Source organism: Phyllostomus hastatus, unplaced genomic scaffold, assembly GCF_019186645.2.
Source record: "Phyllostomus hastatus isolate PE091 unplaced genomic scaffold, TTU_PhHast_1.1 phas_scaffold_28, whole genome shotgun sequence".
Taxonomy (NCBI): domain Eukaryota; kingdom Metazoa; phylum Chordata; class Mammalia; order Chiroptera; family Phyllostomidae; genus Phyllostomus; species Phyllostomus hastatus.
The window spans coordinates 22,369,993-22,396,795 of NW_025334022.1; the positions used below are offsets into that span (position 1 = coordinate 22,369,993).

General features: G+C 43.0%; 1 protein-coding gene across 2 annotated transcripts in view; it reads left to right on the forward strand.

The window, feature by feature from the left end:
- The first annotated feature begins 746 nt into the window (after positions 1 to 746).
- Positions 747 to 26,803, forward strand: part of DOCK11 (dedicator of cytokinesis 11) — a 187,886-nt gene continuing 161,829 nt past the window's right edge. For both annotated transcript variants that reach the window (XM_045817499.1, XM_045817501.1), the window contains exon 1: positions 747 to 961. In XM_045817499.1, the coding sequence (XP_045673455.1) occupies positions 860 to 961 (102 nt within the window). In that variant the 5' untranslated portion in view covers positions 747 to 859. The remainder of the gene's footprint in view (positions 962 to 26,803) is intronic.

Genomic DNA, 26,803 nt, shown 5'->3' on the forward strand with positions numbered 1-26,803 from the left:
TGATGTTGGTGGGGTACGGCCATAGCAAGTTTCCACTTCTCACAGCCTGCTCCCTCCAGGGGTGGCCTCCGTGAAGAAGGACCTACTGGGTAAGAAAATAGCTGTGGGCAGGGAGAGGACCCAGGCTAGCTGCTAGCTCGTGCCAGAAAACCTCTCTCCCTCCTTCCAAAGGGGCGCGACCCCTCCCCGGCGGAGCAGACAATAGGCGGCCGCTCCACGCTGTTTCCCATTCCCTAACAGCCTGTGACCCGGGAGCTCTCGGGGTGTGTGTGGGGGGGGACACAAAGGTCCCCAGCCCTTCGGTGGGCATCGCAGCCTCTGAGGCAGCAAAGAAGCACTGGGGTAGCGCACGCCCCACACTTGGAGACACTTGGTTACACCCCTCAACCTCCGTCTCCCTCCCCCGCACCATTACCACCACCACACGGGCGAAAAAAGCAGCAGTCAGACGTCTCCTCCCGGGTAGGCAGCACCAGCAACATCAGGAGCGGGCGGAGCCGGAGCTTTTGCCGCTCCCCCCTCTTACCTCGTGACCTCGCCCCCCCCATCTACCCCCACCTCGCCTCCACACACCCTTTCTCCCAGACACGCCCTCCTCCTTGGCTGGTAGCGCGCGCAGGGCTTGATTTTTCTTGGGGAGGGAGCGGCTGCAGTCGCCGCGGGGCAAGACAGCGAGCTAGCAGGCGCGGGAGGGGAGGAGGAGAAGAGGGAGGAGCCACGGGTGGGTGGGAGGGAGGGGCGGCGGGCGCCCGCTGCGATGTGGCCAGCCGGCAGGCGGGTAAGCAGAGGGAGCAGCAGGGGCTGCGGCCGGCCGTGCCCGGGGCACTGAGCACGTCCGCCGAAACCTGCACCCGCGGCCATGGCCGAAGTGCGCAAATTCACCAAGCGGCTCAGCAAGCCCGGCACAGCGGCTGAGCTCCGGCAGAGCGTGTCGGAGGCCGTCCGGGGCTCGGTAGTGTTGGTGAGTGGCCGGGGGACGGGGCGTCTCGGGGGACGCGATCCGGGTGAGAGCAGTGGGGTAGCTTCCCTCGCGCCGGGGCCAAGACCGAGACCGCGCTCCGGGCGGCCCCTGGTGTGCCCGCGCTCTCCGTCTCTGGTTCAGTAAGTTTGCGCACCAGCCACCGCTGGCTGCAGTCCGAGTCCTGGGCGCCCGCTGACAGCGCTGCGGCTGCCGGGCGCGGCGAGGGCGTGAGCCTGGCTGGACGTTGCAGGGCCATTGGGGGCTCGGAACCCGGGCCCGGGCCCGAGGTGTGAGCTGCGGAGTGGACCCCTCGTGGTCCTAGACTCGCCACAAAGAACCAGGGACCAGGCGCGAATAGATCCCGATTCCCTCCTGCCCGCACCTGAGGCAGCCTAGGCGGAAGGATGCGTTGAGCGTTTTGCACTTACACACTCGCGCGCGCACACACACAGTGTATACAAGAAAGAACCCCACCCAAAAAGCACTGGTCGCCCAAGCTTCGGCGGGCGGTGAGAACAGAGGAAGCGGAGCGACTTCCTCCTGCTAGTGGGGAGAAAGAGGGTGGTGATGGGTGTTGAAGGGGTGCTGCTGCTGCTGCTGCTGCTGCCGCCGCTGCCGCGGAGTGAGGGGATGGGAAACAACGGGGTTCCCGGCCGAGTGGGCGCGGGTTTGACCGACTCTGGGCGAGGGTATCTGCTGGTACGCCGGAGGGCTCCAGAGGCAAGAGGATAGGGGGTGGAGGGGATTTGGGAGAAGATGGGGTGTGCCAGTCCAAGGATGGAGAACCTGGGGTGAGAGCCCCATCGCTTAGGGATGGGGGATGGGGATTTGAAAGCGTGCTGACCCCTTGGGAACCCTCCCATCACACCCTCCGCCTCATCCGGCTTATCTGACTCTAGAGAAAGGGGATGGATGCTAACGGACATTCGTCCCTTTTCCTGTTTGCTAGAAACTCGTTACTAATTTTCTGGACTAGCGAGCAAACCCTAAATAAGCAGCCAGTCTGGTTAACTAGTTTGTTTTGTTACTTTGGCTTTTTGTTTTGTTTTTGGTTGTTCGTTTTTTGTCTCTCCACTCAACCTTACAGCCCATCGTCTGCTGTGTTTAAATTTAATCATTTAAGAGGGTGCTCTTTTTGTTAAAACAACTTATCGGAAGGGAACTTCACAGATTTTCCTTTCAATTTTTCTGTTGATCTTGTAGAATCTGCGATAAAACTAACACTAAAAGGCCAGGGGCCTGATCCCAACAGTGGAGAAAGTTGACATTAGTGGGAGTTCTGGAGGAGGATCAAAGGTAAAATATATACCTTTGAGATGAAGATCAGATCCCTAATAGCTACAACTGTGCAAAGCCAAGTGACTTTAAAGAAGTCTCTATCGTGGCTGAACCCTTGGAAGCTTAATCCTGCTGTTTAGCAGAGCAAAACCCAGACCTTGAATGTTTTAAATGGACTTGGCTTATTGTGCGTCTCACCAATTTTAGAATGAGGTCCTGTTGGATCAGTTTAGAACCTTCATTGTCATCAGCCAGTTAAGAGAGGAAGGCAAGCTGTGTGCAGGGCATTTATACCAGGGCTCTCTCTTCTGTAATTGTTAACAAGTGATTCAATCTGCCTAGCCCAGAAAATGCTTTCCTAAATTCAGGAAGAAAGAAAACCTTGCTCGAGCATGGGTGGCTGGCTTAGCACATCGTGTGAAGGGAGCCTGTGAAGTGGACAGATGGTCTCAAGAGAATAGATGGGACTCTGCAGATGGTCAGTGGGATTTGACCTGCCACCCTCAGTAGCAAAAAGTTAACCTTAGCATTTTTGCCCAGGTTTTGAAAAGAATTTTGTGTAGCACAGGTGCAGCTGACCCTTCCTAACCATTGACTCTATGGCAAAGCTGGAAAAACTGTTAGTGGGAGGAAAATCTTTTAGGAGATGGTGCCAGCCTAGCTTACTTGAAACTGAGGGTACAGCTTTTTACCATGCAAGGCACACTGGTATGTGATCCACATTGAGATTTGGGGGGTGGGGGAGAACAGATTCTAGGCATCTTAATCAACCAATATTTATTGAACCTCAATTGTACAACATACAATGCTAGATGACCTATAGTTATAGGTGGATGTGGATGACTTTTTCTCCCATTTGTTTTTATGAGTTCCATCCTGAGTTGGGTCTCTCTGTGTGCATGTCAATAGAACACCCAGAATATATACACAAGTCAATTTTAGGTTATTCACAGTACCTAGTGAATTCTACTTTAAAGCAGGTCAGTCGGTTAAGAAATAAGCAAACAGTCTTAAATGGAGTGTGCTCTCCTAAATGGCTGTGTTTCTTGGCCCCTGCTTTTCTGACACAAAGAGCTGGTATAACCAAAGTTAGCAAAGCCACAGTGGCTGGAGAACCAGTGGACCTCATTGCAGCTGCTGCCATAACTTCTGATTTTTTTGATTTAAGCCCTAAAATGTTTGTTAGGGCTCTCTGAAGTTGGACTTACACACACTTGCTGCTGTAAACCCATGGCACTCACGTAATTAGGGCTTCAATAAGGAGCCACATATTCATTGGATTTAAGTGTGGAGTCATTCCCACAGCAGTTCAAACTTTCCACTGGTGGTACCTCTCACTACACCTTTGAAAACCCACCAAGCTGAATAAATATACAGTACTTCCTGTTTGGGTGTTTTCTTTTTACAATTATATCCTTGTTGGTATGTTGCTAACATCATTCTGTTTTGCTCCGTTTGAAAAATTCAGAAGGTGCAGGCTATACATAGCATTTAGTTGTACATTCAAGACCTTCATTCAGTTATTAGTACTTTCACAAATCTGAATCTGTTAACTATATAATGAAGCAAACAGAGACTGTTTGATTGTTGCATTTTCCTGTAAGTTTGGCATTTTTATGAAGGTCAGTATTAACCCAGGGAAATGGGTAATTACAGAATTGAACTTTGGCAGAGATTTCTGAAGAGAGGCTTGGGGAGGAATATTATAACCTGAGAGTGTATGAGATTAACTGAGAAGTGTTTATATATATACATGTTTTAAATGCAGAGTTTTAACACTGTTTTTGTTATAATTCAGGATATAGCTATTTGTGTCTGGGGGAACAAAGGCAGTTGGTAAACCTATTGTATTCTGGCTCTCCTTAAGAGGAGTCATTGTGCCTGGGAAAGTCACCTACTAGGTGTTTAAATACTGTTTGCTTGCTGCTGATGAATTTACCCTCAATTCCTTGTGCGCCAGAGGATCAGGAAAGAGTTGCTAGATATTACGGATTGTAGCCCCGTGAGGCAGTGTAATGTGTGCAGTGTCTCCTGGCTGGCACCAGCCAGATTTCATACAACTCCAGTGGAGAAAAACTCCCCCGAAGCTGAGAGGGGCTGTAAAGATTCTGCAGTTGCTGACTCCCCCCACCTGGCACACACTATCTTTGCATGAAATGTTTGTAAGGTTGGAATTTAGAGAAGGCCTGAAAAGGAATCAGGGAGCTCCCCTGCTCCCTCTTCCCCTGGGGAATTTGTGGAAAGTACTTAATATAGGACAAAACAACTGACACTGGAATAAAGCCAGTTTCAATGGGCTTGTTGACCAAGCGTTTCCAATTCAGAGACTTAGCTTGCATCTGAATGAAAGGAGAGTCAGGAGGGTTACCCTGAGTGTTGGCTCCTAAAGATGCAATTGTCTCACTACCCTGTGGGCTTTTCCAGGGTACTAGGACCCAGGGCAAGCAGCTCCTGGAGGATCTTTCCAAAAAGCCCAGTGTAGAGTTGGCTGTGAAACCAGAGAGGCCTCCCCACTGAACTTTATTTGAAGCACCAAATAGTAGAATTTGTTTTCTAAGACGAGCATGTTAAATTCTCTGGATTGATTCATTTCCTAATCATCAGTAAACCTTCTTTTTGGAATGTTTATTATTTTTTATTTTTATGTATTGATTTGAAAAGGAGGGAGGGGAGAGAGAGAGAGAGAGAGAAAGAAACACCAATTTGTTGCACTTATTTATGCATTCATTGGTTGATTCTTATACGTGTCCTGAGCACCTGGTGAACCTGCAACCTTGGTGAATCTGGAAGATGCTCTTTAACCAACAGAGTTGCCTGGGTGAGATATTGTTTTATTACATGATAAATACATGTGTGTTGTAGAAGAGTTAAAAAACAAAAGAATCACCAGCATCTCATCACTCAGAGGGAACTCAGTATTCTAACGTATATATGTCAAAACTCTTTTCTCTGTCTCCTTTGTGTATTATATGTGTGTATATATGAAAACATGGATTGAATAAATATATCATACAATCTTTAAAATAGTTCTTTCACTTAGCAGTATCTTCTAGATATTTCTTCACAGCAATCAATAATAAATCTACAGGCCCTGGCTGGCGTAGCTTAATGGATTGAGCATGGGCTGCGAACCAAAGCATCGCAGGTTTGATTCCCAGTCAAGGCACATGCATGGGTTGTGGGCCACTTCCCCAGTGGGGGCCACATGAGAGGCAACCACACATTGATGTTTCTCTCTCTCTCTTTCTACCTCCCTTCCCCTCTGTAAAAATAAATAAATAAAGTCTTTTAAAAAATTAAATCTACATAATCATGTTTAATGACTGCCAAAATTTCACTATAGGTGTACCATAGGTAATCATCCTTTATTGTTTGATATTTTTACTTTATTGATTTTAGAGAGGAAGGGAAGGAGAGAGAGACATAGATTTTGTTGGTCCACTTACTGATGCATTCATTGGTTGTTTCTTGTGTGTGCCCTGACCAGGGATAGAACCTGAAACCTTGGTGTCGGGACAATCCAGGGCCTGGGTATTAATATTTTTTAAATTTGCACAATCTGATAGGAGATAAATGGTACATCAAGGTTCTAATTTGCATTTTTGAAACCTCTTGAAGTTAGTTTTTTTATATGCTGATCAGCCATTTATATTTCTTTTTTAAAAAGATTTTATTTTTAGAGAGGGGAAGGGAGGGAGGGAGAGGAACATGGATGTGCGAGAGGCACACCTATCAGTTGCCTCTTACACGCCCCCAGCTGGGGACCTAGCCCATATCCCAGGCATATGCTGTGACGGGGAAGTAACCCAGGGTTGTGCTCTGGCTGGGAATCAAACCAGCAACCTTTCGTTTCGTAGGCCAGTGCTCAATCCAGAGCCACAGGAGCCAGGGTTGCCATTTGTATTTCTTATTTTTGAGGATTTGAGTGAACCTTCTTACAGACTATTTCCCTGTTTGTAATTCCTGCAACAACGGTCTCCACCCCCAAGATTCTGTTTCGATAAGTCTGGGGTGGGGCCAGACATCTGTATTTTTAGAAACTGGTGAGCCGGATGCCCACTGAATCTAGACCACTTGCCCACTGAGGGCAGGAATGTCCCTTATACATACCCCTGAAGAAAATGATTGTCTTTAAACACTCCCTGCTTTTTATTTTATTTATTGATTTTAGAAAGAGAAACATCAATTTTGTGTTCCATTTATTGACACATTCATTAGTTGATTCTTCTAGTACCCTGATTGGGGAATTGAACCCACAACCTTGGGTTAGCAGGACAATGCTCTAACCAGCTTAGCTATTTGGCCAGGGAAACATTCTCTGCCTTTTAGAGGGCTATGTTAGAAAACGTTCTTCAGCTGGAATTTAGTCTGATGTTCCACCATGGGTTAGGCTCCTAGCTCTGCTGTTTGCAGCTACACAGAATGTATTTGCTTCCTCTTTTACATGACAACCCTTCAAATATTTGGAGTCAGCCACCATGTCATTTTAAAATTTACTCTTTACAAAGCCAAAAAAGCCCTTTTCTTTATTTTTCACATTACTTGGTTTCAAAATTCTTCACCATCATGGTCATCTTGTTTCGACTCTTTTTCCAAAGTCTCAATATCCTACTTAAACTGTGGGACACAGAGCACAGGCTCAAGAGTCAGACATAGGGTTGAATCTGACCTCTGTTACTGCTTGCATTGTGAAATGGGGATAAATAGTTGTAACCTACCTGTGGAGTTCTTAATGAGGATTAAAGAAGGTAGTGTATGGAAAGTGCCTAATGTATAAGTGAAGCATGAAGGTTAAAAAAAAAGCGGTCTGGTGGGGAAAAAGTTTTCTGGAAGGGTCTGTCAGAATATAATGGGGAGGGGGCAATATTTTTTACTCATTCTAGATATGAGTGAAAAAGTCAAGCTGTGTATCCATCTCTATTCCCAGTGTTTCACCAAGCACCTGGAATGGAATAGGTACTCAGGGGGAAATGCAGTGGCAACAATATGTAGGATGGATCCAATGTTGGGTGACTGGAGACTGGGTAACTAGTTAAATTTAAAGTACATAGTTCCAGAGAGAGATAACTGCAAGCTTTAACTTGAGGCACTGAGAATGGAGATAAGGGGGAAAGTGTGAGAGATATTTCAGTGATAAAATCAACAGGATTTGGTAAGTCTTGAAGAGGGAGGAAAAGGGGGGAAGGAAGAAGTGGGAGGAAGAGTGAGAAGAACAGAGGAGGTGGAGTCGAGATGACTGAGGTTTCTCGGCATTGGTGAACTGGAGGAAAAGCATGTCTGGTGCTAGGGGAAGGGAAAAGAAAGAGAGCCAACTCAACTTGAGAGGGTTGTCAGGGTAAAGCCAGGTTTCATTTAAGCAAGGTGGTGGAGAGAACATTCTAGGAAACGGCTCAGCAATGTAGCACTGTGTTTTGGCAAAAGACACAATGTTCTTGAAGGCAGAGAAGTTCCAAGTGGGATCAGGAGGGGGAGGAAGGGCTGGGGCTGAGAAGACAGAGAGATTATGAGATTAGCTGATTAAAGACGTTTTCACCATCGAGGGTGATTAGGGAAGTGGGAGGCAGGGTGTGGAGGAATGGTCTGGAGGCCTACCCCAAACTTCTAGTTCGAACGGTGATGATAAATTAGGTCACCCCTGAGCAGCTCTGCTGCCAGGGTTTGAGCAGTGGGAGAAAGGGGGCTAACTAGCCTCCTCCCCCAGGTACCTGAAGAAGCTGAATAGGATGTTTCCTGTGTTTAAGGGACTCACAAGCTAAGGAGGGAGATTAGATAGACGTAAGCAGAGAACAGAAAAGAAGCACAGCAGGGGCTAGCGGTTCTGCCTTCTACTTTCAGTTAGTCACCACATCTCTGCCCCCCCCCAGCTCTTTTATTGTGAATTTTTCTATGTTCAACGATGTTCAGTAGGCAATTGCTAATGAACTGTGGTAAGCCAGTGCATTTCTCACATTTATTTGATTATAGTGGCCTTTTAAAAAATAGGAATGGGGGAAGTAAATTGTAGGTCTAACCCTATGAGAAATTCGCATGTAGTGTACATGTGTAAGTTATCTTTACTTGACCTATGTGAACCGTTCAAAGTGCTTACTCCCTTGCCATGTCCCCAGGGTTCCACCCCAGGACCCCCTGTTGCTTGTTTGAATTCAGAGGAATCCACCTGCCTGGTTCAACTACCTGGTTTTGCTTTTTTTCTGAGATAACAGAATTGTCAGTAAGGCATGTTGAAAAACTATTAGTTTAAAAAAAAAAAACACAGAAAGGAAGGCCAGAAACCACAGGAGGGAAAAGTAGCTAGAGCTGTTTCCCTTTTTTCTGTAAATGGTAACGGTAATTTTATGATACATATCTTTTTGGGATTTAGATCTTGTTTTCCTTTAGCCTTCCTTTGTCAGGAGTGCAGAGGGGTTCATGGGTAACATTGGCCTTCAGCTTATGTCAACTTAGAGCCAGATGCCTTGTTGATTCTTGCAGGGCCGCACCCTGGAGACTCCCAGAGCAGTAAGCAGGGCAAAGGGACAGTCTCATTTTGCTGGAATTTGCCTGGAAGTTTGTCCTTGTTAGAGTGGAGTGTGGAGTGCTTTGGAGTGGGCTTTGGGATCACACAGCCCAAAGTTCAGCTTATCTACTTATTAGCTGGGTGACCTTGGGCCGGTTATATTTCTGTGCCTTGATAACCTCTTGTGAGCTTGTTGAAAGGCTTAAAGGAGTTTTTGCATGTGAAACTCTTAGAGGAGGGCTTGGCATATCGAAAGTACTGGATGGCCAATGGCTCTCATTATTATTCCCAGGCTTTACGGTGGGCAAGAAACCCTTTTAGTTGTTACAAGTCAACAGACAAAAGTAAATTGGCAGAAGGGAAGCAGGTACTGTTGCTTTTAAATTTTATGTCCTTGCTCCAAATCGTGCCCCAAATGGTGAGCTACATGGCTGAGCCAGGAATCATACCCTTCCTGGAAAAAGGAAGCTAGCAGACCCCTCTCCACCTCCATCACATTCTTGGTAATATGATTTCCATTCGGACTTGGTCATAATGAAGAACCCATGGGGATGTGAGTTGAGTTAGGGCCCTATGTCTTTGGCAATTCTCACCTTTAGGCTAGTCTGATGAGGGTAAGCTGCTCCTTTAGTAGGGAGGACTACCCAGTCCCAAGCCCAGAGTGAAGGTTCTCCAATCTGGGGAGCTTGTGTGTGTGGCCTCTGGGAGAAGCAGTCACGTTTCTAGCAGTCTATACAGTGTGGTTTGTGCAAAGGGTGGATAAAGGAGAGTTGGGGTCTGTATGGAGAAGCAGAACTTCAATGCTATTTCCTTTCCCTCTCAAAACTTTGTCATCTCTTTCATTAATCCTCACTTTCAAAAGTCACATGAATATTAAAATTCAATGCTCTTTTGTTTTTTTTTAAAGACTTTATGTATTTAGCCCTGGCTGGCGTAGCTCAGTTGGATTGATCGCGGGCTGCGAACCAAAGCATCACAGGTTCGATTCCCAGTCAGGGCATATGCCTGGGTTGCAGGCCACGGCCCCCAGCAACTGCACATCAATGTTTTTCTCTCTCTTTCTCCCTCCCTTCCCTCTCTAAAAATAAATAAATAAATAAATAAATAAATAAATAAATAAATAAATAAATAAATAAAATCTTTTTAAAAAAGTACAGCATGCGCTAAAAAAAAAGACTTTATGTATTTATTTTTAGAGAGGGGAAGGGAAGGAGAAAGAGAGGGAGAGAAGCATCAATGTGTGGTTGCCTCTTGCGCGTGCCCCTACTGGGGACCTGGCCCACAACCCAGGCATGTGCCCTGACTGGGAATTGAACCAGTGACCCTTTGGTTCGCAGGCCAGCACTCAATCCACTGAACCACACCAGCCAGGGCCAAATGCCTTTTTACAGGTTTATTTTGAAAATATGTATTTTAAAAAATTCTCACCTGAGGACATTTTTTCATTGCCTTTTAGAGAGAGGAAGGCAGGGGTGGGGAGAAGAGCATGAGAAAAACATTGATGTGAGAAAGAAATGCTGATGGGTTGCCTCCCATATGTGCCCAGACTGGGGATTGAACCCAAAACCCAGATATGTGCCCCAACCAGGATCGAACCCACAACTTTTCAGTGTACAGGGTGACACTTCAACCAAGTGAGCCAAGCAACTGAAAAACCAACTGAGCCTACCAACTGGAAAAATTTTAAAGCTTAAAGGTCTCCTAAGAAATTAATGTACTTTTATATTTTATATTTGGCTCTTCTGGTTTTGTGGCAGCAGGATAAGTTCTATTAGGAATAGTGTATATGGGTTTCCAGCATAGTCAATACTGCAGAAATTATGCCAATTGTTCCAGTGACATGTGGTTTACCTATTGTTGTCTGTGCACAACTTTACAACTATCAGGCCTAAATTTGCTATTAATGATTTCCTGCAGTTCTTCTGCACCTCATTTTTTATTGCCCATTGAGTTTATCATTCACAGGAAGCTGTATTTTTGCCTTTCCTGACAGCTTATGTCAACTTGTGTATGTTTCAAGCTGCTGAGAACTGCTTGAAGATATTCTTGTACTGCAGCTTTCCTATCATGTTGCTTTTCCCTAATGACTGAAACATTTTACTGGGTGAGATTTAACTAAGAAGTCAAGTGTTCTTCCCAGCCTCTGGGACAGAACATCTTTACTTGAAGTGTTTCAGTGAAATGTGTCAGGAGGCCAGGGAATGCCTTTGTAGGAAATATTTTTTAGACGATGACAGGAGCTTGTATTTTTATAGCCCCACACTTATGAAAAGTTAAAAATGCTGTTACACCTGTGGCCCTGCATGTTCTTACAGGTCATGATTAAACACAGACTACATTGTTGTCACCTCTGTTCTCTTAAGTGGGGAAACAGCCATGGTTTCAAGTGAGGTAGACTGTAGGTCATCCATATTTACTAAATGACAGAACAGGTAATGAACTGCAGGTGTCTCAGTTCCTTTGGAGTAATTAGGTAAAGAAGTAATAGCTCCTGGACCAGATTCCACAGTAAAGCAGGTGGAGGAAGCTCTTTTTGTATGTTTTTGGTGATGATCTCTTTCTATTGGGAAATAGTGTTTATTTCAGAACAAACTTAGGTCTTGTAGTGGGAAAGTAGGAGGTGGGGGCAAAAAAAATTTTTTAAGGAGGGGTGGGGTTGTTAACTGAGAAATGTGGGCATGATCAGTATAGATTTTTCCTTGCCAAAGTAAGCCTAAGGATTTTGAGAACTGTTTGCAATTGGCCGTTCTTCCTTTCTTCGCTGTTTGAATAACTGTATGGAAAAAAAAAAAAAAGCCCTGCAGAGGTCCCTGGGACCACGTTCATGGAATTGTTTTTATGACTTTTTTTTAGTGGGTTCGTGCTTTCCAAAAATAACAACATATACATTTCTTTCCATGCCTTTTATGTTAGTTGAGTTTTCCCACTTGAGAAACTGCCAGTTTTATGCCTTGCAGGACCCACAGTCAGTGTTCAGAGTGTGAGGGGACGATTGCTGTTGGCATAACCAGTTTATTCTCATAGGTTAACAAGTTCCTAATGCTTCGCTGCATTAAATGGTTTCCCAGAGACCCGAAGGAGGGAATGCCACCTTCTAAGGTGACTAATTTACCACTGAGAAATAAGTTCACCAGTGCTCTGAATCAGCTCTTGCAAAAAATGAACTAAATTGTTATTTAAAAGCTCACAGGGGCCAATAGTGCTCCTTCTGTCCAGCAGCGTATTTACATCATGCTCTATTGCTTATGGGGCATATAGAAGGCTCTCTTTGCTAACCTGTTCCCCAGGTGGCAGGGGAGAACTGCTCCCCCACTACTGGTGACCAACATGACTGCTTGCAGAGGAGCTTGGCCTCTGTTTGCCCCCTTCCAGACAAAATGGTCTGGCAGAATTGTCCAGTTCTGTAAGTGAAACCTGGCTCCTTGTCCCTGTCTCCTTCTCTCCTGTCTCTGAATGTAGTTGGGGCTACTCTGATGTCCAGAGCTAGCTCAGCATCGCATCAGGTCCAGAGATGAGCCTGGATCTATACAGGGGACATCAAAAGACTGTCATTCATTGAGAGCTCAGGTTCTGGGCCTCAAGTCCTATAGAACATTGGTTCTGCTCTGTCTTTAAAATCCATTTCCAGTCACTGGGTTTTATCTTTTTCCTTGTCCCCTCGTGTCAGCATCCCAGTCCCTGTGTCCTTGTCTTGATCCCATCCTGTCTTGATCCCCTACCTTGTATCTAACCTTACGCCTTGTTTTTTTGGCCAGCAGCCCAGTTCTTTCAGGAGTGAGGTCTCGTCTTGTTGCTGGTCTTGAGGAGAGCTATTCTGTTCTAACCATGACCTTATATAATACCTTGAGCTCAGCGTGGTGGTATTGTGGACTGAAGAGGTATCGGCTTAGACAACTCAGAGGAAGCAAAGTGGCTAGGATGACGAGGTTTAGCCAGTAGCCCTGCTGAGAGTTGGACTAGATGCATGGCCTATTAGTATCCCGTGGCTTTTGTAACAAATTGCCACCACCTTAGTGCTTCAAAACAACACAAATGTATTACTGTATTTTTCAGACTGTAAGATGCACCCCCCCCCCAATTTGAGAGGAATAATGGTGGTTAATGCTGCTGTTGAGTTCTATTTACATTTACATTGGTGAAATATTATGTTATTTATGTTATTAAGTACTTTACCACGTTTTTTGCTTCAATTTTTTTTTCTATTTTCCTCTAAAACCTAGGTGCATCTTATGGTCTGAAAAATAAGGTATCTCATAGGTCTGGAGGTCAGAAGTCTGAAATGGGTTTCACTGGGCTAATGCCAAGGTGTCCACAAAGATTCAGTCCCTCCAGAAACTCTAGGGGAGAATGTGTTCCCTTGCCGTTTCCAGTTTCCAAAGGCCACCTACATTCCTTGGCTCATGGTCCATTCCATCTTTAAGTCACCAAAGGCTGGTCCAGGCTTTCTCACATTGCACATACCAACACTGTTGCTGCCATCACATCTCCTTCTCTGATATTGTTTCTTCTGCCTCTCTCCCTTACTTCATAGATTGACCCTTATAATTACATTGGGCCCACCTGGATTATTGCCCCATCTCAAGTTTTTTTTTTTTTTACCTTAGTCACATCTGCAAAGTCCCCCTTGCCATGTTATGTAACATAGTCACAGGTTCTAGGGATTAAGCTGTGGACATCCTTGGTAAGCCATTTTCCTTCTCAAGCATTGTTGCAGGTTGAGGAATGGTGGGATCCTGGGGTCAGATGGGTTCCCAACGTGGACATTGACATGGTGGAGGAAGGACAAGCAGCATCTGATAGACTGGCAAACTTAGCCAGGTGCAGAAGTCTTCACAGAATAATAAGAACATACAATCCCCTTTGAGAATTTTGGCTGAAAGAAAGCAATGGAGGCTTACAATCTGCAGTTTCAATTTGGATGTTTTCTTAAACTCTTCATAATTAAAAATTTTTATCCCATACAAAACCCCCTCAGTCTGGAGTTCTTATAAGTGGGCACTGTTTTCAGACTTGAGGTGTTTCAGGATACAAGCTGGCCAGACACTTAGCAGGCACTTAGCCAGCTCAGGCCTATGGAATTTTCCAGCCTTCATTAAAGAAAAGAGTAAAGAGGTAGCTATGTATATGTGCTTAAAAGAGAAAGGGATGGTTTCACATCACAGAGAGTAACTCTTTAGCTGACAAGCCCCAAGACACCACGGATGTGTCCTGTGTGAGAGGCACTTCACCTATCCTGAAGGTCAGGTTAGACCTGGCATAGCTTTTCTGCATTTCCAAGGCAATTTCAGGACCCCTTTCCCAGAAATGGGTTTCTAAAACACATGATTGGAGAAGCAGAGAGAAGGACTGGAAAATCGATCAGATTCCTCCTGGCTTCACAATGATTTCAAATGAGAGATAAATTGAAACTTCCTCTCTGCACGAAATCCAGTCAGTGCCATTTTATAGACATGCACCACAAAAGCTTCCTGGCTGATCACATTTGCACCAGTCCTCCTTACACTGGCCAGAAAAATATCCATGATGAGCTGATAGGCTGATGGCAGAAAGCTTTACTGCCTGGAAGAAGTACTCTATCATTGATGTGAACTGCATTTTCTATTTTCACATCAGTTCTAATTGGCCATGGCTATATTTCTCTGAGGCCTAGCCTATTTTTTTTTTAAAGATAACTGAGTTGGCTGTGGTGCACTGAAATCATTATGTAAAAAGTTAGGAAACCCCCAGATTTTGTTTCAAGATATGTACAGACAAAATATACATTAACTGCTTTCACTATCTCCTGTTCCATTTTTCCCTTTTTTTCCACCTGACTAGGAAATCAATTTGAATTCTCCTTATAAGCCATCCAAAATTTAAAAATCTAGATATTTTCAGCAATTATCTTAAAATTTTTTGTAATGTATTTATATACGACTAATCTCTAAAACATGAAAGAATATTTATTAACTGTAGTTCTATTTAAATCTTTAGAAGCTGGTGTTCATTTTCTTCAAATTATAGGTTCTTTCCTTTCAACCTGGCTTATTTTACTGGTTTACTACTTTTCTGTTGGGGATTTTTGCTTTTTAATTTTTTTTATTGATGAGAGAGAAAGAGAGAGAGAGACAGAGAGGGAGAGGGGGAGGGGGAGGGGGAGAGAGGGAGAGGGAGAGGGGGGAGAGAGAGAGAGAGAGAGAGAGAGAGAGAGAGAGATTTGTTGCTCTGCTTACTGATGCATTCATTGGTTGATTCTTATATATGCCCTTACTGGGAATTGAACCCACAACCTTGGTATATGGAGGTGATGCTCTAACTAACTGAGTTACCTGGCCAAAGCCAGGGCATTTTTTATTTTTTACTGGCCATCATCTGAACTTCATGGCTTATGGAGGGCTATATATGCATTCGACCAATGAGTTTTGTGACAGAGTTGATCCCACAGAGCGTGAACATCTGGGGCTGTGGTATATACCAGAAGGAACTAGAAAGCAAGTTTGTTCAAGAATGAGCTAAGGAGAGAAAGGCATGCTGAGCTATGGAAGAGAGCTGCCAAGCTGAAGGAAAAGATACTTTCCTTAGTTCATGCTCAAATCCCAAGGGGAATGCTTTTAGAACTGTTGCTTGAATTGAAAAGAAACAATCTATTTCCACTGATTTCTTTTTAATGAATTAAATCCATTTAGGGCAAGGTTGCAGAGGGGGTTGGGGAAGGGAAAGCAAGACCAAGACTTAATCTGAGGAAACAAATGGATAAAAGCAAAGTTAAGAGGGCCCTGGCTGGGTGGTTCAGTTGGTTGGAGTGTCATTTTGTACACTAATAAGGTTGTGGCTTCAATCCCTGGCATGTAAGGGAGGCAACTGCCAGGCAACCACCTGATGTTTCTCTCTCACATGGATACATTTCTCTCCCTTTCCCCTCTCTTTAAAATCAATAAGCTTATCTTCAGGTGAGGATTTAAAAACAAGTTTATAAAAAAAAAAGTTAGGGCAGAAGGAAGGCTGTTTTGTTTTTCATTGTAATAGATCAAGAGACCAGAGATTAAAATATTAGCAATATTTAATGAGAGTAGCAGTGTATTTTTAATTTCAGACAAGAAGAAATCAAACCCTTTAGAAATTGTACTAGGTAAATGGAACTGTTGGATTGGACAATAGTCTCAAGGTCTGGGCAGTTCTAAATGTTATTTCTTGCTAACTGTTAGAATGAAGTGTAGTATTTTGTAGATGCAGCTGGAAACAGGATGAGATGACAGAACTCAAAGGAATGAAAGCAGCCAAATGTGAACAGAAATCAACATCGAATCAACCAAATAGTGTATATAAACAATGGCTACGCCTCCCTTTAGGGAGGCAGAACTTTTAGGTACGAACCTGGCTTCTTGCTGTGTGAAGCAGCAAATCCCTTGAACTCAGTAACAGAACAGTTTGGTTTGGGACCAAAAGGGTGACTACACACTTACTCATGGGAAGGAGGCAGGGCCCACTGTCAACTTGCACAATTTAAGACTCCAAATCAATGAGTTAAGGAGCATAAAGAGTACTTGTATGCAGTTTCCCACTGTATATGATAGTTGGAACCCAATTCTGCAATTTAGATAGAGCCAGAGACTTGTGAGCACCAGAAACCAATGAAAGTCAGATTTCTTTTGAAGAGTCTAGGTGGAGGGACTCATGTGCCAGGTTGACCTACCTTCACTTCCTCTACCCTCAGATAGAAGTGGGCAACAGCGCACACCTATTTCAGATCCTTATTTATCAACGTAGCAAACCCTGCTGGACAGGAATGGGAACAAGGGAGGCTGCCCCTCTGAGCCCTTGAGACTTCCTCTGAGAGTGGCTCCCGTTGGTGCTGGTTTCCTCTTACTATGTCCTCTCCCTACCAAGTTGCTTTCTTCCCTTTCTACTTTCTACTATCCCCTACAGCTATCCTGTCATTCTGATTTTCCTCAACTGTTGCTCCTGGTGTTCACTTCTCTACACTGTCTTCTTCCAGGATAATCTGTATAACTGGCTCTTGGTCCAACCCCACAGCCATAGCGCTCCCATAGCCAGCACGTTTGCTGTCCCTTCCACCATACTCATTCCACTGTGGGCACGTTCCCACTCTCCCCTTTTTCTCACCTTTTCCTTTCCTCTCTCAGTGTTTGCTCAGAAAGTGTTTCTCCATGGGACAGGGCTATTACTGTGTTTATTTCTTTTAACCTTTTCTTTAGCCAAGGATGGAAAATTCCAAAGGCCTGAGCTAGTGATGGCTGGGTGCCTTTTCTGGAAATCCAATGGCCTGGATGCTAACGGAATGTCATGGAGCTACACATCTGGCAAGGTTGTTCCCTCAAATGTCCTGGCTTTGGATTTAGTTCCAACTAAAAAAAGTGGAGGTTCTGTTCTGTGGAACTGTGGCATAGGAATGAAGAGTTTGAGAAATGATATAATTACAACTACAGAGCCCAGTTTATGTCACTTTGTTCTCTTCTGCTTGGTTTAATTGGGAAAGAGTGGCTTTTGGCTTAGTAGACCTTTCAAAAGTAAAATCTTATGCATGAGAGACAAATGAAGTTCCCATGACCCAATCGAATGTAGAATTTTGCTTTGTTGAGGTAATTATTTGTCAGAGCAACCAGGTATATTTCAAAGTTGGTCTTCTGGGCTGGGGCAGGAGCATCCTTCCAGCTGACACCAGGTGGAATTGAGCAGGTGTATTCCAGTACCATATTTCTTGCCCCTCCCCTGGAGAAATAATTTAGGAAGGATTTAAAAAAAGATTTTATTTACTTATTTTTAGAGAGAGGAGAAGGGAGGGAGAGAAGCATTGATGTGAGAAACAGCCATCAGTTGCCTGTTGTATATGCCCTGACTGGGGACAGAACCTACACATCCCAGGCATGTGTCCTGACCAGGAATCAAACTGGTGACCTTTGGCCCTGCGGGATGACTCCCAACCAACTGAGTCACACAAGTCAGGGCTAGGCAGGGTTTTGTTCACATATATCTGGGCTTTTGTGTTTGCTTTTTTTTTTTTAAGAAATCAGAGTGGACCATTTTGACCATTTTTTTGGTCAAAATTTTGACCAATTCAAAAATTTAATTGTCATTATAGCTAGAAGCTGACCATCATTCTGTTGTCTCTCAGGAAAGGATAAGAGAAAATGCCCAAACCCCCCAACCCATAAAGATACCAATTCTATCAGCATTGGTTCTACATTACCTTGAATGAGCACCCAGATTTTATAGTAGCCCTATAAAAGCCCTATAGTAGCCCTTCCTGTCCACCAGGAAGGCCCATCCCACCTTTGAATTTTCTTCAAAGCCTGCCACATTCCTTCCTGTGGCCTGTACTCTACCCATGCCAACCCATCGATGCCCCCAAACACTGTACACTTTCTCACCTTCACGCTTTTGCACATGCTGACCCCTCTTCCTGGAATTCCCTTCCAAACCCTTCCCTGCTAAAGGTAACCGGTCTGTCCCACGGGGTTTAGGTCACACCTCCATGTCCACCCCCTACCAATTTGGAGCACATTGCTTCTACAGTACTACAGCTTTCTTCCATGGTCGGATTGGTTTCCTGTGGCTCCTGTAACAAATGACCACAAACTGGGTGGCTTAAAACAACAAATTTATTCTCTAGAGTTCTGGAGGCCAGAAATCTGAAATTGGTACCTCTGGGTCACACTTCTCTTGAGAATTTAGGGAAGGATCCCTTCCTTGCCTCTCGCAGCTCCTCTAGCTGCCAGCATCCCTTGGCTGTGGCTGTATCACTCCAGTCTGCCTGTGTGTGCTCACGTTGTCTTCTCATTTGTGTGAAATCTCTCTGTGCCTCTTTCTTACAGAGATATGTGTGATTGCATTTAGGATTCACCCTGATCCTCTAGGATGTTCTTATCTGAAGACCCAGACACCTGTGTAAAAACCCATTTGCCATAAGGGAGCAAGTTTGCAGGTTTCAGGGATTAGAATGGGGCGTGTTTTCAGTGGGGTGAGGACATTTTGCAGCCTGCATGTCTTTTGGGTGGGCATTTTCCAGCCTAAAATGCTAGTTCTTCAAGTTTTAGATAGGATTGATTTAATTCTGCCTCATAACTATAGTTGTTGACAACTTCTCTAAGCCATTAGCTTGTGAATGCCTTAAGGAGCTGGCAGGGGAGTGGAAGTTGCTAATGCCTAGTCACAGTGCCAGAGGGGTCCAGCAGTTCTGACAATCTTTGTTACCTTGGGCAGGCTATTTAACTTGGTGGAACCTCCTTGTGCTCCTTTGTGAAATGGAAATATCGATAGTATCGACTTCAATGAGCCTTGCAGAGTTGTTTATAATAGTAAAACAAACACCATGCAGTCATTTATTATTGACATGGAAAAAAGTTTACGTTATGAAACAGCATGCAAAGTATGATTGTATTTTGTTAAAATAATGCATATGTGATATGTGAATTTTGTTACTTAATCATTGTGACTCAGTTTCCTCATCTGTAAAATGGAGATAATGATATGACCTCACAGGGTTGTTGTAAGGATTGAGTAAAATAGTAAAATAAGGCACGTAGAATAATGCCTGGAACATAAGAAGCACTGAATAAATATTAGCTATTTTTACTGTCACAGTCAAAGAACACTCAAAAAGTGTGTGCATATGTGTCTACATTGTATATGTATGCATATAATATTAACTGTGTATCTCCGGATGGTGGGATTATGAGTACATTTTATTCTTGACATTTTTTGTTTTTAAAATGTTCATTTGTTTTACATCAAGCATGCATTTTTATAATCAGAAAAGGTAGCATTTGAGTTTCATACTTTTTAAGTTTGCTATGTTTGTGACATGTGACATATAGTATCTATGGGGTAAGCTATTATTATTAAGATAATTTTTCTATAGTCCTACGGCTCATTGCCCATTGCTTTGCACACCTCGCATTATCTGTCTGCTGAACCAGTAAAATTAGAATTGTCTAGAAATTAGAGACTTCAGTTCCCATTTGCTTTTCATTCCTATCTGGTTAAGTATTCCCCAAATTTTCATCAGGTGTGTTCTTTATAAACTGAAGTTTCAGAGATGTTAACATAAGAAATGTCCAAACCTGTAAGAATTTTTATGAATTCATTTGAGCCAAACTGATGACAATTGCTGGGAAGCCAAATCTTAGTGGATTGAGAAAATGCCCCAGAGAATGACAGTTATGCACCTGATAGATAATAAGAAAGATGGCAGGATTTGTGGTCTTTGTTCTGGTGGGTGGTTGTGCTTTGGGGGAGAGAAGATCACTTTGATATTCCAAAGGTATGTTATTGTAGATGAAAAAAAAAGACAACAGGCTCAGTTAAGGTAAAGATTGACCTTTGTTAGGGAAAAATACTGCCCTAGGATGTGACTACCTGCCATGAACTGCTTTTGGTTAGGAAGATTTGATTTCAGACCATTCTGTGTGGTTACTTTAGGTCTCTTGACTTTATAAAGCTGTAGGCCGCCCCTGTTTTTCAGGTTTAGTATGGGACCACTTTTTTGGTCCACAGAGAGTGCATGTGTATATATATATATATATGTATATATACTCACACTGTATTTGCCTGTATGTGTTTTGAGAAGCAGAAATGCCTACCTTGAATTTTCTGAAATGTACATTAAAATTGCTCTTGTCTTTCTTGTATGTGAAATGTGTCTCACTTTGTTGTTACTGTAGTCATGCTCTGCTGCTGTTAATAATATTAATCACTAGAGGACCTTAAATTTCAAGTATAAAGCTAATAGATGCTATGCATTGATCTTGTAAGGTTTTCTGGTCTCAATTTTCCTAATTTTGAACATGCACTATCTTTCTTTCATTTAAAAATCATCTTAACACTTTTTGTGGATTCACCGTATCTTGCTGTGTATAATGTGCACTTTTTTACTCAAATTTTTGAGGGAAGAAGATGCACATGGGCAGAACTAATTTCCATGGATAATTTGCATTATCCATGGGTGAGCATTATACACGGCAAAATATGGTAAAAACAAATACGTGGGAGAATTAATAATGAATTAGGTGTTTTGAAATGGAAAGTCTTGCCTCTGATATTTAAGATAACTAGATTCTGGTGTACTTCTTGGTAAGCCGGGTCTCTTCCCCTGTCTACCATTTGCCTCCTCCCACCCCCCATCAGCATTTCAAATCCCTGAGTTTATGTTTTTATTGTTTCTATTCTTCTCTATATCTTCTCTCCAGCACATTTCTCACTTTTTCTTTCCAACTCCACTCTGATCATAAAACTGATATATAAAGATGAATTTGTTGTATTTAAGGTTTGAGTTTCCTTTTGATCACTTAAAAAGTAGGGGAGGGAGGCATGAATAGGCAGAGCACAAGGGGATTTTTAAGGCAGTGAAACTACTCTGTATGACACTCTAATGGTAGATACAGGTTCTTATACATATTTCCAAATCCATTGAATGTATAACACCAAGAATGAACCCTAATTTGAAATACGGACTTAGGCGATTATGGTGTGTCAATATAGGTTCATCGATTGTTACAAATGGACCAGTCTGATGGGAGATGCTGATAATGTGACTGGCAGTGCTTCTGTGTGGGCTGGGGATACATGGGAACTGAACTCTGTATTTTCTGCTCAGTTTTGCTGTGAACTGCTCGACAAAAATAAAGCCTATTTTTAAAAAGTAAGATGCATGAAATCTTTTGTTTTCCTTTTTGTAAAAAAAAAAAAAAAGCTTTAATGTAGTTCTTTTGTACTTACGAGGACCTGTAAATTTTTTTGCCTGTCCACGGTCCTAATTTTCTCATCCATTCTGGATAGTTTGGAAGGTCGTATTCCCAGTTCTCTTGCCAACTTGTTTGGCATAGTTATGAAGACTAGCAAATGTGTATTGAATACTTGGAAGGCTTTAATGAAAAGTACTCGGTAAAAGCAAAGCAGTTTTATTGTTAGACTGGGGGAGTGAGTCAGAAATTTTAAGGTGGGCTCCTCACTGATAAAATGGGTGAGAACCATTGAAAGCACAGTGAAGAGGTACCTGCTAATCAAATTTAGGCTTTGGTACAGCTGTGCTTGCTCAATGACACTCATGTGCAAATTTACCATACAATGAAAAGAGTCTGGTTTTTGAATAAACTTGATTGGGACCTTTAGCAAAGCAAAGAATCCTCTGTAATGCAAATGACCATCCTTTAATTGGTATCTTTTGTAAGGTAGATTTAATGCTTTAGGTTTTTCAACTCCTGTGTCATTTAAAATACAGTTGTGGGGATGGGGAGAGAAGAATCTCTGGGGAAGTGGCATTAAGTCCTTTAACCCTCAGGAAGCCATTTAGTCAATTATTGTTTCTGAGAACTAAACAATACCCTTTTAATCTGAAAGATTTAAAATAACCTTTGCATTGATATGTGGCTCCTCAGTCTCTGAAAGAACATGACTTCATTCCTTCTTTGTAATCAGAAAGAAATACATGTGTCAGAAGACACTGGAAAATGGCCTTTAGTTATACATCTAAACACAAATACTATAGGTTTGAAATATTAGGAAACCAGTATGATTTGGGCTGAAGTTGATGGGTGGAATCTCACTATGTTAGTATGTGGCTGAAAGGGCAACGGGGGATCGATTGGCAATCCTTTCTAAAGTATTCCTTGGAGAAATTCTTGTTGGAAGATTTAAGGGTCTTGAATTCTGGCTGTAGTCTATGCTACAGGTTGTCTTAATCTTTTGTTAAAGAGTCCTCCCCACGCATGTATTTCTTTTCCACCCTGCACTTCTTACTGCCCCATGTTTACACATGGCCCCATAGTGTTTCTTCTGTCAGCTTTACTTAGGGTTGCTGACCCCCTCAAGCAGCTTTTAGATCCATCTTTTCTGCTCCTGACTAGTGAAAGGAAGTTAAGTGTATTAGAACGTCTTGCATTAGTGCTGGGAGATAGACTACACTCCTGCACCTCTCCAAACTCATGTTCTTGACTATACAAAATGGGACTGGAGGGTGAGGTTGTCCAAGTCTGGGGCAGCTTTTGCCTTTCACTGACCTCAGTGGATGCCACTTAGTGGAAAAATATGATCAGGGTTCACCCTATGGAATCATTGCTTAATATTGTAGATGACTCATTGGAGCCAGTGTGTTAGAAAATCACTTCCAGATGTGTAGCAGTAACTTTTCCAAAAGGAAGAAATAAACTCTGGAAAACGGGGTTAGTTTTTTTGTTTCTGTGATCTTAGGTCCAGGATCAAGTCTTCCTGTATATTGTTACTCAACATATATTTGGAGTTCTCAGTGCTGTGATTCCCCTTATTCACTTACTTCTGGACTGGTACCCACATAAGTTTGGGAGCTGCCTTCAGCCTGCCTCCTCCTTATCTCATACCAACTTTTTCCTTCTCTATGCTTCCAGTCTTCTCACAGTGATGTATGGTCTGGAAACTTGATCTACTATGCTTGGGCCCAGGTCTCATTCTTTATCATTATCAGCCAACATTTCTTGAGCATGCCTATGTAAAGGCACATTGCTAGGTACTGTGGAGGATGGCAGAGCTACCTCGTTGGAGAGCAGCAGAAGTAGGGTAATACAGCAAAGAGAGTGAGAATGGCAGCATCTGAGTTGAATGCCAACTTCTGGATGTGGAATATTGGGAAAGTTACTTAACCTTTTTAAGTCCCAGTGTCTTTGCCTATAAAATGGGTGTGATGGTGATAGTAATACCTATTTAATAATAAGTAACAATAAGTAATTATTATTTAATAATAAGTAAATGTGAGGCGTCGATGAGATAATCTGTAGTAAACACATGGCATCAGCTCAGTCAGCATTAGCTGTTATTATTCATCAAATTTGCCACCATGTGTAGTTTGTGTGTGTGATTGTGTTTGTGTGTGAAAGAAGACCATGAAACAGGAGTTTGTTGACAGATGCCCTCCAAGAAGCAACTGTGGGGTTTGATTTTTGTGTGTGTGGGGGTTCTCTTTAAATTGATTTCACTCCAGCTGAGAATTCACTGGCTTCTCCCATTCACTGAATTGGGCCCTGTTAAAGAGGTAATGTGTTGTCATCTCCTTGGAGGCATCATATGACAGATCTTGCAGATGACGCAATAGTCAAATATTGGAAACTAGCACAGCTTGAGCCCAGAGCCCTTATCAAAGCCACACCTTCTTTAACAAGGTGTTTTTGGTAAATAAAATCTTATGTTTTCCACTATACTGATTTTTCCCCCAACTTCTTATCACATTGTAATGTGAAGTTGCAGTTTTCTATCGACTCAATAAATGTTTCTATACTAGATGTGATGAACATATTTCTAAAACTTAAAACTACGTCAGAAAGGGAAAAGATCATAACCACTACTGTTCAATAGAAAATTTATGTCTCTGTTCTTTTTGAAGAGTTAAAAATGGTTAGGAATTTGTGAAACTGATACAGAAACTACTGAAGTGGTTGAGACCATGCACACCAGAGTTAAACAGGCCTAGTCTGAATCCTGACAGTATTAGTTTCCTGTTGCTGTATAGCAAATTACCACGAACTTGGCAGCTTAAAATAACTTCTCATTTGACAGTTTCTCTGGGTCAAAAGTGCAGGCAGGGCTCAGCTGTAGTCTACTCAGGGTTTCTTAGGTGTTGGCAGTACAGTGTTCGCATGTGGAAGCTCACGGGCCTTTCCAAGGTCCTTCAGGTTGGCACAATTCAGATCCTTGTGGTCGTATGACTAAATAGTCTGTTTTCCTGCTGCCTCTCAACTGGGGATGGTTGTCAACTTCTAGAGGACACCCTTAGGTACTAGCCATGTAGGCCTCATAAAATGCCAGTCTGCTTCTTCAAAGCCAGCAGGAGAATCTCTCCAAGAAGCGCCCAGTTCCCCTTCTAGGCATACCTGATGAGTCTAGGTCCATTTAGGATAATCTCTGTTTTGATGATCTCAGAGGTAGTTTGTTCACAGGTTCTACTTACACTGAAGGGGAAGGGATTTTACAGGGCTAGTAGAGGTTGGCAGGGGCAGCGATCTTATAATACTGCATACCACACTGAGTATATCTCTTACTTGGGCAAGCTGTCAACCTCTGATAAAATCTGAGTAGTGATAGTATTTTCTACCATGTAAGATTATTGTGAGAATTAAATGAGATAACATGTACTGCATTTAACGCAGCACCTGGTGCTTAGCAATAAATGTTTTCAATAAATGTTAGCTTTCAGTTAATGTTCTACTCATGGTAGAGAATAGCTACTTTCTCTTTTTTTCTTCCTCTCCTCTTACCTTTTCTTTTACCGGCCCCCATCCTGAAAATGAAATGGCTTTGAAAGTGAAGCATGTGAGTGTATGGTAAAGGACTTGAGGTCTTCCCCCAATTCAAGTGCAAAAAAAGTTTTCCTAAGAATAAAGCTTATTTAACATTGACATTTTTAAGCCAGTTGCTTTGTAATGTCTAGGTGAAGGCCTTCCTACAGATATCCTTCTAATTTGATTCTTTGCTAAATGTATGCCTGTGCAGGAGTCAGTTCATGCTCCCCCCAAACCCGGGGTTTGAGGTATGCTTCCTAGGTAAGGGAAAAGTTTTAGGTATTAGTATATTTACAGAAAAACAGTTTGGTAGATCAGTGATACATAATTGAGAATATCTCCGATAATAAATGCTTACTGTGTAAGCAGGAAATATCAATTTACAGAATCTGCATTGGGTTTCTTATCTTTAGTCTAAGGGCATTCAACAGTTCAGCCTCACAGTAGTCCTGAAATTTAGACTTATTTTATTCACATAAGCTCCTGGGACACAGTAATTTCAGGGGATTTGACTATACCCTGATAGTTCCAAGGACATACCTAGAATAAAATGTGTATGTATTTTCTTCCCGTTGCCTGTAGAAGTTGATTATACTTCAAAAATACTTGGAAAGTAAATTCCCACATGACAAATAGTTGTTAGAAGGCCCCATCTTGGTGGTGAGAGTAGGAGGGGAGGGGAAGGAGGAGAGCAAAGTAACAAAGGGCAGAGAAACAAAAAAAGGCAATGCCTCCAATTTACAAACGCAGGGAATCACTTTTGGAGAGTTTGATTCTTCAGCATGGAACTGAACTTGGGTGTCACCTTCTCACAATAATGACATAAATGTTCCATTCAGTGAAAACAAGTCTGCGTGTTTATCTTCCTTGTTAGTAGTTTGGAAGTTTGAATGTGTGTACTCAAGAAGCCAGAGAAAGGGTAGCTTATGAAACCTCTGCCTGGCCCCTCTTGTTCCCTGGCCATCTCAGAGACTGCTCCTGGTTGGGGGCCATCTCACATCTAAAGCAGGAAGATAATGGCCGCAAAGAAGACAAAAAAGTCACTGGACTCGAACAACTCTAGGCTGGTTATAAAAAGTGGAAGGTGCATGCTGGGTACAAGCAGACTATGAAGGTAATGAGACAAGGCAAAGCGAATCTACTCATCCTAACCAACAACTGTACAGTCTTTTTTTAAAAGAAGATTTTATTTATTTTTAGAGAAGGGGAAGGAAGGGGGAGGTAGGAGAGAAACATTGATGTGTGAGAAAAACATTGATCTGTATAGATTGCCTCTTGCATACACCCCAATTGGGATGTGCACCACAACCCAGGCACCTGCCCTGACCAGAATCGAACCGGCCACCCTTTGCTTTGTCGGATGACGCTCAACCATCTGAGCCATGCCGGGCGGGGTATCAACTGCCAGTCTTGTGGAAATAGATTACTGCACTATATTGGCCAAGACCGGTGTCCATCACTACAGTGGCAATGATACTGAAGTGGCACAGAGTGCGGAAAGTACTCCAGAGTGTGCACTCTGGCAGTCATTGATCCAGGTGATTTTTGATATCATTAGAAGCCTGCCAGAACAGACTGGAGAAAAGTAAATCATACAAAACCTTTCTTTAGTAAAACTGGCCAATGCTTGTTTGAGGAAAAAAAAAGAAAGAAACGTTTGCTGGTGGAAGTGAGGAACCTTAAAATTGTCTTCAGGATCCCTGCCCCCACTTGGCTCACCTACCACACCCAACATGAGTTCCCTTTCTGTGATTCTCTGTAGCACATGAGTGTCTTACAGCACTGGATGCCTAGGGAGAAGCTAAGTTGGGGGAGGAGTTATGAATT